The sequence below is a fragment of the Artemia sp. Qi Xiang Cuo genome, chromosome 14 (genome assembly GCF_049724085.1).
Source record: "Artemia sp. Qi Xiang Cuo chromosome 14, ASM4972408v1, whole genome shotgun sequence".
Classification (NCBI taxonomy): domain Eukaryota; kingdom Metazoa; phylum Arthropoda; class Branchiopoda; order Anostraca; family Artemiidae; genus Artemia; species Artemia sp. Qi Xiang Cuo.
This window is the reverse complement of record NC_142807.1, coordinates 32,570,739-32,586,771: the sequence shown is the minus strand read 5'-3', so window position 1 is coordinate 32,586,771 and position 16,033 is coordinate 32,570,739. Positions and strand designations below refer to the sequence as shown.

The window sequence follows — 16,033 nt, the reverse complement described above, 5'->3', positions numbered from 1 at the left end:
CCACAGTGACGAAATAACTGCTCGTGTGTGGTAAAGTGAGTTTAAGGTTGTAGGGTTAGGTGGTGGTTGTTGCCTTTATTTCTTCCTTTATGGGGGAGATACTTGTAGTTCTAAGGTAAATAAACTTTGGTAGCGTGCCTTAGGCTATGACCTGACTAATGAGGCGTGCCAGCTGGGATTATTCGAGGGACTAAATTTAGATTGTAGAGATGTTGGCTATAACACAATACTTTTACTGAACTAACATAAACCCGTACAGGGTTTGATAATATATATTCCGCTGGGATTGGTTGTCCCAGGGAGACAATAAGTATAAGAAATCTACAATAAAGTATAATACAATAAGATACTTGAACACTTACAATTCTCCAAAAATATTCCAAGGTATTTCTAAAATCAACGGATTAGAGGTCTGTCCGGCATGAAATTAGTATATCACTCCCCGTTCCCATACAATGTATCTTTTATATATTTCATCAACCACACCTTATCAGGCCCATTGACGCACATAACAAGGAAGTGGTGATTTCTCAATTTTCTGTTCAATATGCACATACGAGGATGTGTTCTTTACCTTAATAAAAAGTGGTATTTCGAAACTTTGTATTTGTGACTTAATGTTTTTTACTAAAATCTAATTTGACTTAATTAGACAGCGTCATCACACGTGTACAAGAGTGTTAACTGACTTGAGAAGCTAAAGAGCTGTTTTTGCCATCTAATGTACCAAAAATATGGCTAGTTGAAACAGAAGAAAGCTTGAGCTTTTCCCGGAGTTCTGAATTTGGAGTAATATACGGTCTCAGACAATGTGGCCAAATAGTGAATTTGTTCTTACTGTTTACTTTATTTCAATTGGACCACGCCTAATTTTAAGACTGTAGTTACGCTTGATTGGAACCTCCAGAGGATACGCCCGGTGTCGCATTTGGATTAAGTATGAAGAACTAAATTGGCTTCACCAATCACTTGACTCAAACAACAGCTAAAAACATCCATTCTTAATATCTACACGGATTATACTTAAACCAAAGGGCTTTTCAGCAGATATTATTAAATTACTATAGGCAACTCTTCATATTTGGCCTTCTTAGGTTCTAAGTAATAGGTAAAAAGGTTTTATAGGTGGTTGAGAGTTTAAAATTTGATAATGTAGAAGATGGTTGGAATAATTTTAGAAAAATAATTTGTGAAGTTGCTGAAGGTGTATTAGGGAAGAAAGCTAGAACTGCAGCTAAGAATATTATTGAAAAAGCTTTATGTTTAATAGAAAGGAGAAAGGACATGTACAAGAATTATCTGAGTGATAGATCGTATGAAAACAAAAGAAATGTAAATAAAGTGGAAAAAGCATTAAAATATGAACTTAGGAGTTGTGAAGTGGAGGCCATAGATAAAATTGTCGAGGATCTGGAAGATGCAGCTAAACAGAATAATAGTAAAATATTTTACTGGAATGTTAATAAATTGATACGGATTAGTCAATATGGACTTGTCCCAGTTAAAGATAGGAATGGGGTCGCAATTAGCGATAAGGAAAAAACTAAAGAGAGATGGGCCGAACATTTTGAGAACTTGCTTAACCGAGATAAAGTTGCAAGAAAAAATACAGAGGAAAATGAAAAAGTTTATGATACCTTGGATGTGAAGGAAGATTTGCTTTGTGAGGAGGAATTAGCAACAGTAATAAAAGGATTAAAAAGTAATAAGCCTCCAGGTGCTGATAATGTGGTAAATGAGTTTCTTAAATGTGGTGGTTCTGAGGTTAGAAATAAGTTACTGAAGATTATGAATATGATTTTTGAAAAAGGAGAAGTACATTACGATTTTAGGAAAACCTTAATTAAGCCACTTTATAAGAAAGGTGATAAAAGTGAGTGTGGTAATTATCGAGGCATTAGTCTGGTCTATGTAGGTAGCAAATTACTTAGTAATACGATACTTTTTAGACTGAGAGATGCCGTAAACAAAGTTTTAAGAGAAGAGCAGTGCGGTTTTAGAAAAGGTAGAGGATGTGTCGACCAAATTTTCACTCTTAGGCTAATAATTGAGAAGTGCCTGAGTTTTCAAACACCTTTGGTCCTCAGTTTTATAGATTATGAGCAAGCGTTCGATTCTGTTGATAGAAGAGCTTTAGTAAAGGTTTTATCCTTGTATGGTATACCACACAAATACATTAAAGTGATTAGTGCTATGTACGAGAATAACACTGCTGCGGTTAAGGTAGGAAATGAGGTTAGCAGCTAGTTTTGTATTAAATCAGTAGTTAAGCAGGGTTGTGTTCTATCCCTCTTTAGATGGATTATTTTGATGGACTTTATTTTAAGGAGCACAGGAAAGGCAATGGAAGACCGGGGAATCAAATGGGGAGGAAAAAATCTCCTGGACTTGGATTATACTGATGATTTAAGCATCCAAGATGAAAGTGTGAGCAAAATGAAAGAAGTTTTAGAGGTTTTGCGAGTTCAGGGTGCTAGACTTGGTTTGACAATTAATGTTAGGAAGACTAAGTCACTAAGGCTAGGAATAAGTGAAGATTAAAAGGTGACGTTGGGTAATGAAAATATTGATCAGGTGGGCAGCTTCACTTACCATGGTAGTATTATTAGTAAAGATGGTGGGAGCAGTGAAGATGTTAAAAATAGAATAGCCATGGCTCAGGGTGTTTTTTCACAGTTAAAAAAAAGTCTGGAAGAATAGGAAGATAAGTCTGAAAACCAAGATTAGAATATTAGAAGCTACAGTGATGACAGTGATCAAATATGGCTCTGAAGTATGGACGCTCCGAAAAGCGGATGAAGATTTGCTAGATGTTTTCCGGAGAAATTGCTTAAGGATTGTTCTGGGTACCCGGCTGACTGACCGTATTTCAAACAATAGGCTATACGAAAAATGTGGTTCAATACCGCTCTCTAGGGCTATAATGAAAGAAAGGTTGAGGTGGTTAGGGCACGTTGTGCGGATGAAGGATGACAGATTGCCGAAGATTGTTCTTTTCGGCCAACCATCTAGGGCTAAACGGAAAGCAGGTCGTCCCCGTCTGGAGTGGGAGGACGTCATAAAGAAAGATTTAAAGGTAATGTGAACTTCGTGGGCGGGTGTAAATAGGGAGGCTTTGAATAGATTGGGATGGAGGAGGAGCGTGCGTAGCTGTGTTGGCCTCAGTCGGCTTGTTGCTGCTGTGAGTTGTTAGTAGTAGTAGTAGTAAGACACTCCAGAAAATGCTGAGGTATTTCACTCTTGCAGTTTTAAATCAAAACAAACTCGTATGAAGCAGTAAATGCAGTTTGTTTTGAAATTTAAGCTATTTAGACTTTTAGCTATTTAGACTAGAAATTTAGACTCTTTGAAAGCATCACAGTAACTAATTTGAGATGATTCAATAACATTCCTGATTTCTGGAGGTATTGTTAATCGTGGCTTTAGAAAATTAATATTGCTCATTATTCTCAAACGAATCCAATTACATTAGGTCTTCTTAGAGTATATTTCTAAACCAGATTACAAAATAAGGTCTACTCTTAAAAGTAATACATAATTGCGCTTTCTATTTTAGGGAGGAGTCTCTTTCAAGATATCAAGAGGTTCACGATAGCGGAATACACGCAATACGAAGTGCTACAATCCCACCTTCAAGATCAACCAAATTTTAACTTACTATGTTTCTGTAAATAGATAATATACGAATTAGTTTTTTTTCAGATTTACTCTTCCATTCAAGGGTAGCATACTGTTCAATCCATTTTAAATATTTCCTCTTTACTTGCCATTCTTTTCTATTCACAATCCATATTTTGGGTTGACGCTATCTATACTTAAGGACCAAGGAGATGCAACAAACCTAGGACAGGTATGATTCCTGAATAGCACGTGCGCGTACAAAGAGGAGAGAGCCTTTACTGTCCCTAGTCCTGAGCTTAGAAATCTTCATTCGTAAAAAAGAAATTCATTTATTCAAAATAAAAGCCGGGCACAACCTGAAAAGGACGTTTCACCTTAAAGGTTACGCAACCGATAAAATTTGAATCAAATAAAAACAGTAAAAATTCTCCCCTGCATGATAAATATGATTTTCTTGACGACAAATCCGTCAAATTTTAGGAAAATTATTTCAAATACATAGTATTGAAAGCTTCCATATATTCTATACTGGTTACATAACCTAAATACGTTCATAGTAACAAAGGAAAAAATGGCGCATTAACTTTTTATTTCAGATTTATTTCTGATTATACGAATACTGCTATTGAATGCCAAAGGGATAGCATATGCTATATACATAAGCTACATTCATTTGATTTGGTTCACAAAGTTGCGCTCGTTGAGGCTAAAGGTTGGCTACTGGAAGAGGGGACGTTGCTCAGCTGCTTTGCTTCATTTCGGAGAGATGTTAGAAGATCCTGATTTACAGCAAAAACAAAACTCAGTCCGGCAACCTACAAAAATAACAATTATGTCCCATTATAATGATTAATATTATATTGGCGTCACTTTTGCTCGTGCAAAATAGACAAATCAAAGCTAGAGAGACAAAAAACTGTAGATTTACAGATTATTGTGTAAAAGACCGGACATGTTTATTATTTTGAAGCCGAAAACTGGCATAGCGCTTTAAATACTGAGTCGTATTTTCTCTTTCTTTTTTTTACAGCCCCACAATCACCAAAACAAGTTGTGTTTTATTGGGAACAGTTCCCGTATCTTCCGTATGTGTCAAACAGTTTTAAAATAATCGTGGCAAGAAAAGTCATTTCATTTCCATCAGATAGTCTGTTTAAAAGCACGCTAAACTTGAAATCCTTTGTCCATGTGGACAGGGGTCCAAGTCCTGGTTATTTGGTTTGGAACGGGGGTCGGTGGTGTAACTCTATAAGCTCAGCCGAAGTCAACCCAGCTCTAAATGGGTACCTGGAAAAATCTGGTGAGGATAAACAAGAAGGGTGTGCGAAAGCAGAGGATGGCTGGACACCTGCCCCTTCCCCCTATTTAACTTCCTGTTTGAACAGTCATGAAACGGAGATCAGCCCCACCAGTAGGGACTGTAAACTCCAAATTCATACTCTTTAGCTTTACTTCTTTTTTTTACTCTGTTTACAATCATTCTTTGTTCTTTGACTACTAAAATGATGCCCAACAAGTTTAAGCTTAAGCGAAAGACAAAAATTATTAATAACGCGAAAATCGGTGATCGAAGATTCGAATAATCTTCTTCCAAAGCATCTCCATTATTATACTCATATTCAACTTTTTATTTTCGTGTTGGTCAATAGACTAAACAAAACAAAATATGCTTATTTTGCGGTTTCTGTTAAATGCTTGTTGTATATATAAAAGTTTGTCAGATTTCAATTGTAAACATCCATTGCTAAGCAAACCAGCAGATTCTCAATTGAGCGTTCAAGCTTCAACAAGCATAAAACATCTGCCATAAGAATATTTAGTTTTCCTTGGGGGTGAAGGGGTTTTTTCTCCACTACCTATATCTAGCTGTTAAACTACAAGCCGCAAGGATAAGGGTAAGGACAGGAGTAAATGAAAAACAAGAGAGTGAGAGAAAGAGAGAAATCCATATTTGGAAGCAGAAAAATTACAAAATTAAAATCTAATAGGCCTATTGTCCTTATGGCTATCTCATATGCAGCGCCAACAATTGAAAAATATGGGTTCCCTTACCAAAGCAAAATAAAAAAATTAAGTAACTGCACTAGAGAGACATTCAACACTTTTCACAAGAAAAAAAAAACATTACGATGACAATGTCATTTAGCAGCCCACAGAACGTTATCCTATCTACCTTTGAAATCAAATCGCTTGGGTGTTATTCCCAAATATGTGGAAGCACAAGGTGGAAAAGAAAAAATATGTCTTGCCCACCAGGTTGATTGGTTTACTCAAGTTGAATTCCTAGTATGATGCAAATGCAGCTCATGCACCGACTTAAACCTACAAATGAAACGCTTATATAAATGGTCCGATAAAAAGTAAAAAACACCGACACCCGTAAAACATTAATGTTTAGTAAGTAGCTTTCATTGGCGATCACAAATTTAGATTTGTTTACAAAAATTTAGGATAAATCAAAAATCACGGAAATGGCTTAAATGAGAACAAAATGCAAATGCCGAAAGAAACCCGCACCAAACTTTGAAAGAGTGAATATGCCGGTCAGACAAAAAACGCAATCTGAACTAGAAACAAAAATGCATCACTGTTCCTAAAATCCCTACATTTCTAGTAAAATTCGAAGATACACAACTATTATTCTCACTGAAACTTTCAAGTCTTATTAAAAATAGGAGCCCCTGTATCAAAAGGAGAAATACACTAAATAGAATAATACTAATAATACAAAGAGAGAATCAATATTTTCAAGTCACAGTAAATAATTAGATGATAATGAAAAAATTGATCAAATTGATTTATCATCACTTGCCTTAGTGGTTCACCCTCATCCTCCTACCAACAATTAGTTAACCACCTGCGGTTACATCTAGCAACTCTGTTCAATTCTCGATTTAACAATAAGACTAGTACCATCTGCACAAAACAAAAGAGACCAACTCGAGTCGTGAATCATTCTAAAAATTACAATCTTTGCACTAATATCTTATCCCTAAGTGCTAGATGCAATTCATTAGCTCTATTAAGTAGCTTCTTTTTAAATACAATCCAAATTTTATGAGAGGAATATAAAAATCAACACCATGAACCATAGATGCAGAATGCTCAATCACTCAAAAAATAATATGATCTTCAAGATAAGAATTCTTCAGTGTAGTTCTATGAATTCCAAAATTTACCTGCTAATGTACAAAATTTTTAAGGCACAGGAAACCAATACCTTTGAAGCATAAAAAAAACCTTCAAAATATTAGAATTACTATCTAATACTATTTAAGACCCATTAATGACGCATGTGTTAAAAATAAATATAATCTCAGTGGAAAAACCTCTCCTCAAGTCAAACTGAATAATGAAGAAAAACTAACTATTCTTTGAAAATATCTCAACTCTCCAAAATGCTATTTTTTATTATTATTGTTAATTGTGTCAAACCCGGTAAAAGAGAAAATTGGTCTAAAGTCACTATTACCTTCTTCCTTAAATAGCTGATCAATTTTATTCCTTTTAAAATATTAGACAAGACCCTTCCGTAACACACACATTACGAGGTTCAGTAAATTTACTGGAAATTTGAAACAAAACTTTTTCAATAGCTTCTTTGGAGAGATAATTTGAACCAGAAGCTCCTGGGCTTATCTTTATCAAAGCGTCTGCTAATTCTTACTCCGCATAAGAGTGGCGTCAATGTCGAATATCTAACTCTTTGTACCTTACCTCCTTTTTCACGGACTTTTCTCGTGCCGTGCTGATACTAATAGGTCTGAAGCTTTACTGGACAGTAAAGCTTTAGGTTTGGGTATTATTACCCAAATCCCTCAAGATTGAAATCCTCTACAATTCCCGAATTGTCATCGTTAGGGTTACTACAAATTTCATCGGACTCGCACTTCTGTATTTCCAAACATGACAATTCTTTGAAAACTGACATGGGACGGCAATGGTAAAACTGTCACATATACAACAAAACGAATCAGGGTTGCTAAAACATTTTCAACAAGAACTAACAGATGCAGAATTAAGGTGGTTCAGTTCATTTATAAAGAGAAACTAAATCAGTACTAACTTTGTGTACAAACAAGAATTCAGACTCTACTCAGGAACACGCTTGTTCTGCATATCCCGTCTAAAAATAAGAATAGTGTCAGTCAAGTTTGTTTTAGCTTTCCTTAAGACTTTATTCAAAGCATAGTTATAATTCTTGTAAACTATTTCATCAATTTAATTTCCTCCAATATTACGTAGATTCTTGTTAGAGTTTGTGCCTCTTATTAACCAAATTCAAAAATATTTAATCGTCAAAGGCTAAGAGGATGATCTCTTCTTCGACTTTGACGTACTTATTAAACAACCCAAAACATTTATTGCTGTTAAAGCTTCGACAGGTAGATAAAAGAGTTGTGACTCGATGGCTTTTCCGATTGGTACCTTACCCATTCTTTCTTCATGTCATCAAAGGAAAAGCCGTGAAAATTGAACAGACTAAAAAGAAAACCGTGAATTTGAACACAGGATAAATGTGAAGGAGCGGCAGATTATATTCCAAAAAATGCGACAAATTAAACCCTTTCAAATTGGAATCTCCTACTTGTTCATCGTACTGGGCTTACTGAAATCTATTCCATAATGCTAACCAACTCAATTTTATAATGGTTTGAACCAAAAGAAAATTAAGTTAAAATTAACTCTTCTAGAAAATGTCTAAATAGTTAATGAAAAAAAGGAAAAAAAAGAAACACGTGCCTTTTGTCATGTAAAGTATTTTCATCTACAATTCCAAACAGAAAATCTTCAAAAGTTGCGATAAGCCAGAAAAATATACTGTGAAGCCCCCCCCCCCCTCTAAAGCTGCCAAAACAGAGGTTAATTTTTAGCATGTTGTTACTAGAAAAATTGCAATCCTGAACAAATTTCATGCATCATTTTAATGCTATGACGACTCTGTCCCACCTAGATTCCGAAAAAATATGAATTTCATTCGTGCCGACTTTCGCTGTTCCGTTTTTCTTTTGCCCTTTTTTTGCGAAAGAGAACTGAGGAGAGGATCCCTCTTCAGGTGAATGATCGAGTTGTCTCCCTCAATAATAGACTCATTAAATCCTACCTCGATCACCGAATTATGAACAAGCTTCGTTTTCGCACCAGAGAGCAAGACTTTTCCATCAACATACATCGGCCGTTTCCCCTCATTTACCAGAATGAATTTTCCAAGGGACGTCAGCCTGATTACTCCTTGCCTTCGGGATATTTTCCACGCCGGACCTTCACGAGATAAGTCAATGTCCACTGCACTGTTGGGCGTATTCCGTCCGATAGTGACTTCCTTTGACCTAAATTTTGATATATTAGCTTGTCAGAAAAACGGACTTTGAAGGAAAACAAATAAGAATACAGGCATCTCATACGATAGATAAATCCCAACTGGAGAATGAAAGTCAGAATCAATTGAGCAGAATAAACAATTCCTATCCTTCTTACAGTCATATAGTGGCGGCTTGTTTCGTGTAGGATAAGACAAATTGGCATTTAATTCAGTTTGTCCCAACTAAAATCTGTGAGTAACTAAAATAAGCGGCTAGAGTGCTAACAAAAATGTAAAAACACTGAGCAAAGATAAAGTTTAATTAGATTAAGAATAAAAGCAACATATGCAAAGTTTCCAATAGATAAAATAAATTCTCCCTCAAATTTAACTACAGAATTCTGGTTCGGCTTGAGGAAAGGAATAATTGCAAGGCATGTCAATAAGTCCGAGTTAAATAGCGCAAAAGTTTCTAAACTTGGTTTAAGTTCTTCCAGCATGAGGTCTATCTACGAACAGAAAAAGAAGGAGCAAAAAAATAGCCGAGTTCTCGAAATTCTCCAGCCGAGAAACGAAAAAGTTTCTCAACCATAGAAATCGATCAAAGCTCGAATTTCACCATGAAAATATAATTATTCCATCTCTAGCACTAACATAAAACTTCTCAATTTGGGAAGATATCTTCACGGAAATTAGAATCCTATTCGATACAAGGGAATAAGAGCCGAGATAACAAGCAGCATAACAAGCTTAATTGACGTGCTTCTCTTTTCCGACATTCTGATTAGAGCAGATTATCTTAGGGGATTTGTAAGGCAGCAAAACAGACTTAAGTATTATTAGGCTGTGGACTTAAGTTTATACAAAGTAAAAAGCGAAGCAAATCGCATGTTGAGCCATTGAATATTAAAACTTGGCTATTCATAGCTCTGCAAACCTAAGCTACTGATAGAGTGAGTTGAAAGTCATAATTTGTGATTCACAGTTTGAATTTCGAACACTCGGAGTGAACTTCGACTCTCGCCAATTGAGTGACCTTTCTCAAGAGCGGAAAGCCCAATTTATTGCCTGAGTGCGGTAAGAGTACCGAATATCGCAAGAAATTACCATATTCACAGTAAGAATATACTACTACTACTACTACTAACAACAACTCACTGCTGCACTAAGCCGCCCCAGGGGAACACAGCTACGCACGCTCCTCCTGCATCCTAATCTATCCAAAGCCTCCTTATTTACACCCTCACAAGAACTTCCAATTACCTTTAGATCCTTCCTTACGACCTACTCCCAACCAATTCGGGGACGACCTACTTTCCGTTTTGCCCTAGAAGGTACGCCGAAAAGGACTAATTATGGGGATCAGTCATCCTTCATCCACACAACGTACCCAAGCCATTTCAACCTTTCTTTCATTATTTCGTAGAGCTTACATACAGGAGTGCCCTCCCATATTTTTCGTACAGCTTACTTTTTGGAATACGGTCAGACGGGTGCCCAAAATAATGTCTGGAAAATATCTAATAATTCTTCCTCCCTCTTTCGGAGCACCAGCGTTTCAGAATCATTCTTAACCACTGCCATCACTTTAGCTTCTAATATCCCAATCTTGGTCGCAGACTTATTTTCCTAAACAAAACGTTTAGGTCCCAAACGTCGCCTTTTGACCTTAACTTATTCCCAGTCTAAGAATCTTGATCTTTTTAACATTAATTTTCAAACCTGTTGCACCCTGAACTCTCAAAACCTCAGAAAATCGTTCATTTTGCAAATATTTTCTTTAGGATGATCAAATCGTCAGTATAATCTAAGTCTGGGTGAGTTTTACTTTCCCATTTGAGTCCATACTCTCCCATGGCCTTTGCCGTGTTCCCTAGGACAAAGTCCATCACAAAGATGCATATAAACACGGATAAAACGGAACCCTACTTAACTCCTGATTCAAGATGAAACAAGTAAATAACCTCATTTCCAACCTTAACGAGAGTAATATTATTTAGATTCATAGTACTAATCCTTCTAATGTATTTATCTGATATACCATACAAGGATAGGGCCTGCGGTAGAGCTTTTCGATCGACTGAATGAAACACTCGTTCCTGATCTATAAAACTGCGGAGCAAAGAGGTCTGATGACTCAGGCACTTAATTTAAGAGTGAAAATTCGGTCGACACCTCCACTCTCCTTCCTAAAACCACACTATTCTTCTCTTAAAACTTTATCCTCAGCCTCTCCAAGTTTAAAGAGTATCATCATAATGAATAATTTACTTCCCAGATAAACCAAGCTAATGCCTTTATAATTACCACAATCGCCTTTATCACATATCTTACGGAGGGTTTAATTATAGTTTTCCTAAAATCGTTAGTTATTTTCTCAAGATAAAAAAAATATTCATAATCTTCACTAATTTATCTCTAACTTCAGAACCACTATATTTCAAAAACTCATTTTGCCGTATCCAGAGGGGGGGGGGGGGGGGTTAGGGGGGTTTAAACCCCCCCCCCCCGCCGAAATGTTTGTCTGACTCGTAAAAACATAACAAAAATGGACATAAACAAATATTGTATGCGTTTTTTTAGTTTTTTTTGTGTAAAATACCCTCCACAATTTTTTTTTTTATTAAAACACCCTCCGAAAAAAAAATCCTGGGTACGGCCTTGTAGGGCCTTATTATTTTTTATCCTTTATTTTTATTTTTATCCTTTTTATTATTTTTATCTATGGGCCATTTTATGACCAAATGCTGTATTGGTTATAAGTATGTTGTTAAACCTTCAAATAGCAGTCTGTAACCGTTAATATTTTTTATTTCCTGTACCCAATTTACCAAGGCTAGGATACCATCTATCTCTATTTCTAACATCCTGGGCATTCTAGACCCCTAATAAAAATATCATCTTCTTGGGATGCTATCTATTTGTTCCTGTAGCTGTAAATAATATTTATCTGAGTCACTATTATCTCCATCAGTCGGTTCTAAAGGGGCAAATACTACTTTGACTCGTACCTTGCACTTTCTAGTCGTAAAAAGAGTAACCATCCATCTGTTATTAAAACTTTCCCAACCGATGCAAGACTTAGCAGCTTCCATATTCATCATGAGCCCTACTCTATGCCAATGCACCCCATCCTTCCTGCCTGAGTAAATAAGTTCTATATCAACTTGTTTTCGTCTTTCCTGTCCCTGAGATATGAGATAATGAGATTCGTCCCTGGGATATTAGGAGCTTCCTGTCCGCAACTCATAATAAGACCAATCCAAAACGTCTGAATTCGTCAGTCAAATTTTCAATACGACCGTTGTTTTTAACATTGTAACATTCCAAGTTGCAATTTTATATTATTTAAATTATTCAAAATATCATGGCCTCAGGAAAAGCAATTGGTCCCAAACAAGACAGAGACTAATACATCTTCTGAAGTCGACACGAAGTGCTTAAGCTGGCTTAGAACCCGGACAGCAAGAAGTCCCTGGGACCTCCAGTATGAAACAAGGCTTTGAGCAATCCTGGGTCCATCTCGGTCACTACATGGTTTTACACAGTTTGCGATGCTCTTTTACCAACAAGGAATTTCACGAGGAATTCATGCCTATTACCTCCGACTCATTATATAACCATGCCTTAGGCATGATGCCTACAAATATTATGCTACAATGAGGAGGCAGAAAACAATAGAGAAATTATCTAGGAAAAGGATTCCACAATAATACGATAATATCGAAGCAACCATAATGCTCATTATATCAAACTATGAACAGTTTCATTTGATATTTACAACAATTAAACTAAATAACAAGCTTAAACAACAGTTCTCAGTCCTGAATATAAAGCTACATTACAATAATTCACCCCAATAAGTCAACCGCACTTATTTAATATATCGGGGCCTAAGGACTGTCATTGGCATAAGCCAAAGGCCCTGCGAAGTGAGCCAGAAACACAACGAGCCAGAAAAAGCCAGATTGTTGACTGTACATACGTTTTAGTGCAGAAATGACAACTTTTTATATTTTACTTATATAAAAAAAACAGTAATAACAGTTTTCATTAAGTTATAACTCATGAGTGGTTAAAGCTCAAAGAGAGCAACTATTACTCAGTATAGAAAGGGGTCTGCATAAAACTACCCTCCCCCCTACACAACTGTAATATTGTATAGTTCTTCCATTATTTAAGACTAAAAAAACACGCACAGAGAACTCGAGTTATTAATTTATTAAGTTATTAAGTTCTAGTGCGGTTTTTAAGTGTCAAAAGTAACTAGAGGGCAACCGTTCTCCCTCCGACACCTCTTTTCCCCCAAATACAACCGATCAAGATTTTTTGAAAGCCAATTTGTTAAGCATAGTTAAAAGACTATGTCTCTGGAGATGTCAAAACCTCCCCATAGCCCTTGGGTCAAGAGCTGTAAGTAATGCAATTCACCCACTGTTTACATAAAGTATTTGTTATCGGAAAAGGGGGATATATTTGACCCATGGTGTCCAAAAAGCAAAGGCATTTAGGTAAAGCTTTCAGGGAATGTTGAGAGCAGTGTTGAACTAATTAAACACATGCTATATGCATGCAGGTTGTCAAAAGGGCGTATCTCAGGAATAGCTTAGAGTATTAAGTTGGAACTTTCAAGGAATGATGAGTGCACGTTACTACTACAACTACTACAACTACTGCTATTGCTACTGCAGCCACTGCTACTACTGCTACTGAAACTACTACTTCTGTTGCAAATACTACTAAGGCTAAGGATATTAAGATGAAAATTTCAGGCAGTGTAGAGGAAGAAGTTATGCTAAACCAAAACACACTATGTTCATACATATTGTCAAGAGGGCGTATCAGAAATATCTTAGGAACGGTTTAGAGTATTAAGTTGACACTTTCAGGACATGACGGGGGATGTTCAACTGACCAAAAAGTAATATGTGTATACTACTGTTGCAACTAATACTACTGGTACTACTGTTATTATTACTACTACTACTACGGCTACTACTCCTACTAATACTACTGTAACTAATACTACTACTAAGGCTATGAAGGTGAAAAGTTCAGTGAAAACTTTCAGAGGATATTCTTAGAAATTTTGAACTAAATCAAAATACGCAATGTGCACCCAAGTTTCTCACAAGGGAATCTTTTCGATATCTTAGGAACGGATAAAGGTACCAAGTAAAAGCTTTCAGGGGATGTTGATATATTGATATATTTGGAACGGCTAAGAGCATTAAGGTGATACTTTCAGGGGATGTTGGGGTGTATATTAGACACAATTAAAACATACTACATGCACACAGATTGTCAAAAGGGCGTATCAGCAATATCACGGGAGCGGCTGAGGGTATGAAATTTAACATTTCAGGGCTTCTAAAGCTACTACTTCTATTACTACTGCAACTAATATTTATGCTACTGCTACTAATACTAATATTGCGACTATTTATGATTGTGATTGCTTGCGTTTGTGACTACTTGTGACTCCAAAAACATTCCGACAATGACTTGAACTAATTATAACTTAGACGGCGACTACTTGGAACTGGTGGTGCGAAAACACGCGACTGCTACTACTGCTACAACAGCAACTACTACTACTACTACTGCAGCTGCTACTATCAGCAATACCACTACTACTACTGCTACAACTACCACTATAACAACTACTATTGAAACAAACTAATCAAAAGACTTTAAGTGCATCCACGTTATCAAAATGGCATAGATGCAATATGTCAGGAATGATAAAGGGTATTAAGTTGAAACTTTCGGGGAAAATTGGGGGGATATAAAAATAAATAGAAAAATAGTAAATGTAACCATATTATTGAAAGTGTGTCTTTGCAATATTCCAGAAAAAAATCTAAGTATCACGCTGGACATTCAGAGTAATTTTTGAGAATGTTAAACTAAATCAAAAGACAATAACTACATCCAGTTTTGTTCATAGGTGCATATCTGCGATATCTCAGGAACGGCTAATCTTATTAGGTTAAAATTGTCAAGGCATGTTAAGCGGCATATTCAACTAAATCAAAATATACTATGTGCATCCAAGATTGTTGAAAGGGTTTATCTGCAATATCTCAGGAAAGGTTAAGGGAATTAAGTTGAAACTTTCAGAACACAAGGAAGGGGATACTTGCTTAGCATTTGTCTATAATCAAGGTTGTAACATTATAGAGGTTAGAATTCTGTCAATCCTATAGAACCCCGAAGATCATGCAGGTATTCAACCGGCATATTTGAATATTTTTCCCCGTACCGATCAATCCAAAGGATTATAGCACGATTATCGTTAAAAATTTTTACAGAATTACGACCAACATGCAAATAGTTAGTCAAAATCTTAATTTTCACTGATACATTAAATAAAAAACAAGTTTTCAACTGAAAGTAAGAAGCAGCATTAAAACTTAAAACGAACAGAAATTATTACTTATGTGAGGGAGGTTGCCTCCTCCCCCCCCCCCTCAACACCTCACTCTTCACGCTAAAATGTTTCGATATTTTAAAAAAAGTTTCATATAGCTCTAATTAAACGACCCTTGTTTCTCAGGTGTCGTTTTTAGAGAATTGGGACAAAATTGAAACTTTAGCGTAAAGAGCTAAGTTTTAATGTTACTCCTTACTTTCAGTTGAAAAAACTTGTTCTTTTGTTTAATTTCTAATCGTTCCTTAAATAACACCAGGAAATCTGGCTCCACCTTCACGGAAATATCCTCTAGACAATCCAATCCCGGTGAAAATTTACCCCGGACAATTACCCTTAACATTTCCATGCGGAAAATTGAATAGGGGACTGCGGGGGGGGGGGGGGGTTCATCCTATCTCCAAATACATTGTTATTGGGCCTTTGAACTATGCTGAACAAAATAGATATCTTAAATTTTTGATCGGACAATTTTGGGGAAAAAGTGACTTAGTTGCCCACCCATTTTTGGTCACCTAAAAAAGGCACTAGAACTTTTAATTTCCATTAGAATAATCCCTCTCCCAATGATCTAGGTCCACTGCGTCGACACGAACACCTCTAAAAAAAAAAAAAAAAAAAAAAAATCTATGATCTTTCTACTGGCAAAAAACCCAAAATTCCACATTTCTGCAGAT

General features: G+C 36.2%; 2 protein-coding genes across 3 annotated transcripts in view; one reads left to right on the top strand and one right to left on the bottom strand.

The window, feature by feature from the left end:
• LOC148944380 (uncharacterized) overlaps positions 1 to 3,697 on the top strand; it is a 104,425-nt gene extending 100,728 nt beyond the window's left edge. The window contains exon 7 of the mRNA XM_089100304.1: positions 3,557 to 3,697. Within this exon, the coding sequence (XP_088956430.1) occupies positions 3,557 to 3,653 (97 nt within the window). The 3' untranslated portion in view covers positions 3,654 to 3,697. The remainder of the gene's footprint in view (positions 1 to 3,556) is intronic.
• Positions 3,698 to 4,083: 386 nt separating this feature from the next.
• The window catches only part of Rcd5 (microspherule protein Rcd5), an 82,163-nt gene continuing 70,213 nt past the window's right edge, over positions 4,084 to 16,033 (bottom strand). For both annotated transcript variants that reach the window (XM_089099781.1, XM_089099782.1), the window contains 2 exons: positions 8,726 to 8,951; positions 4,084 to 4,436 (listed from right to left, as the gene is read on the bottom strand). In XM_089099781.1, coding sequence (XP_088955907.1) covers positions 4,305 to 4,436; positions 8,726 to 8,951 — 358 coding nt within the window. In that variant the 3' untranslated portion in view covers positions 4,084 to 4,304. The remainder of the gene's footprint in view (positions 4,437 to 8,725; positions 8,952 to 16,033) is intronic.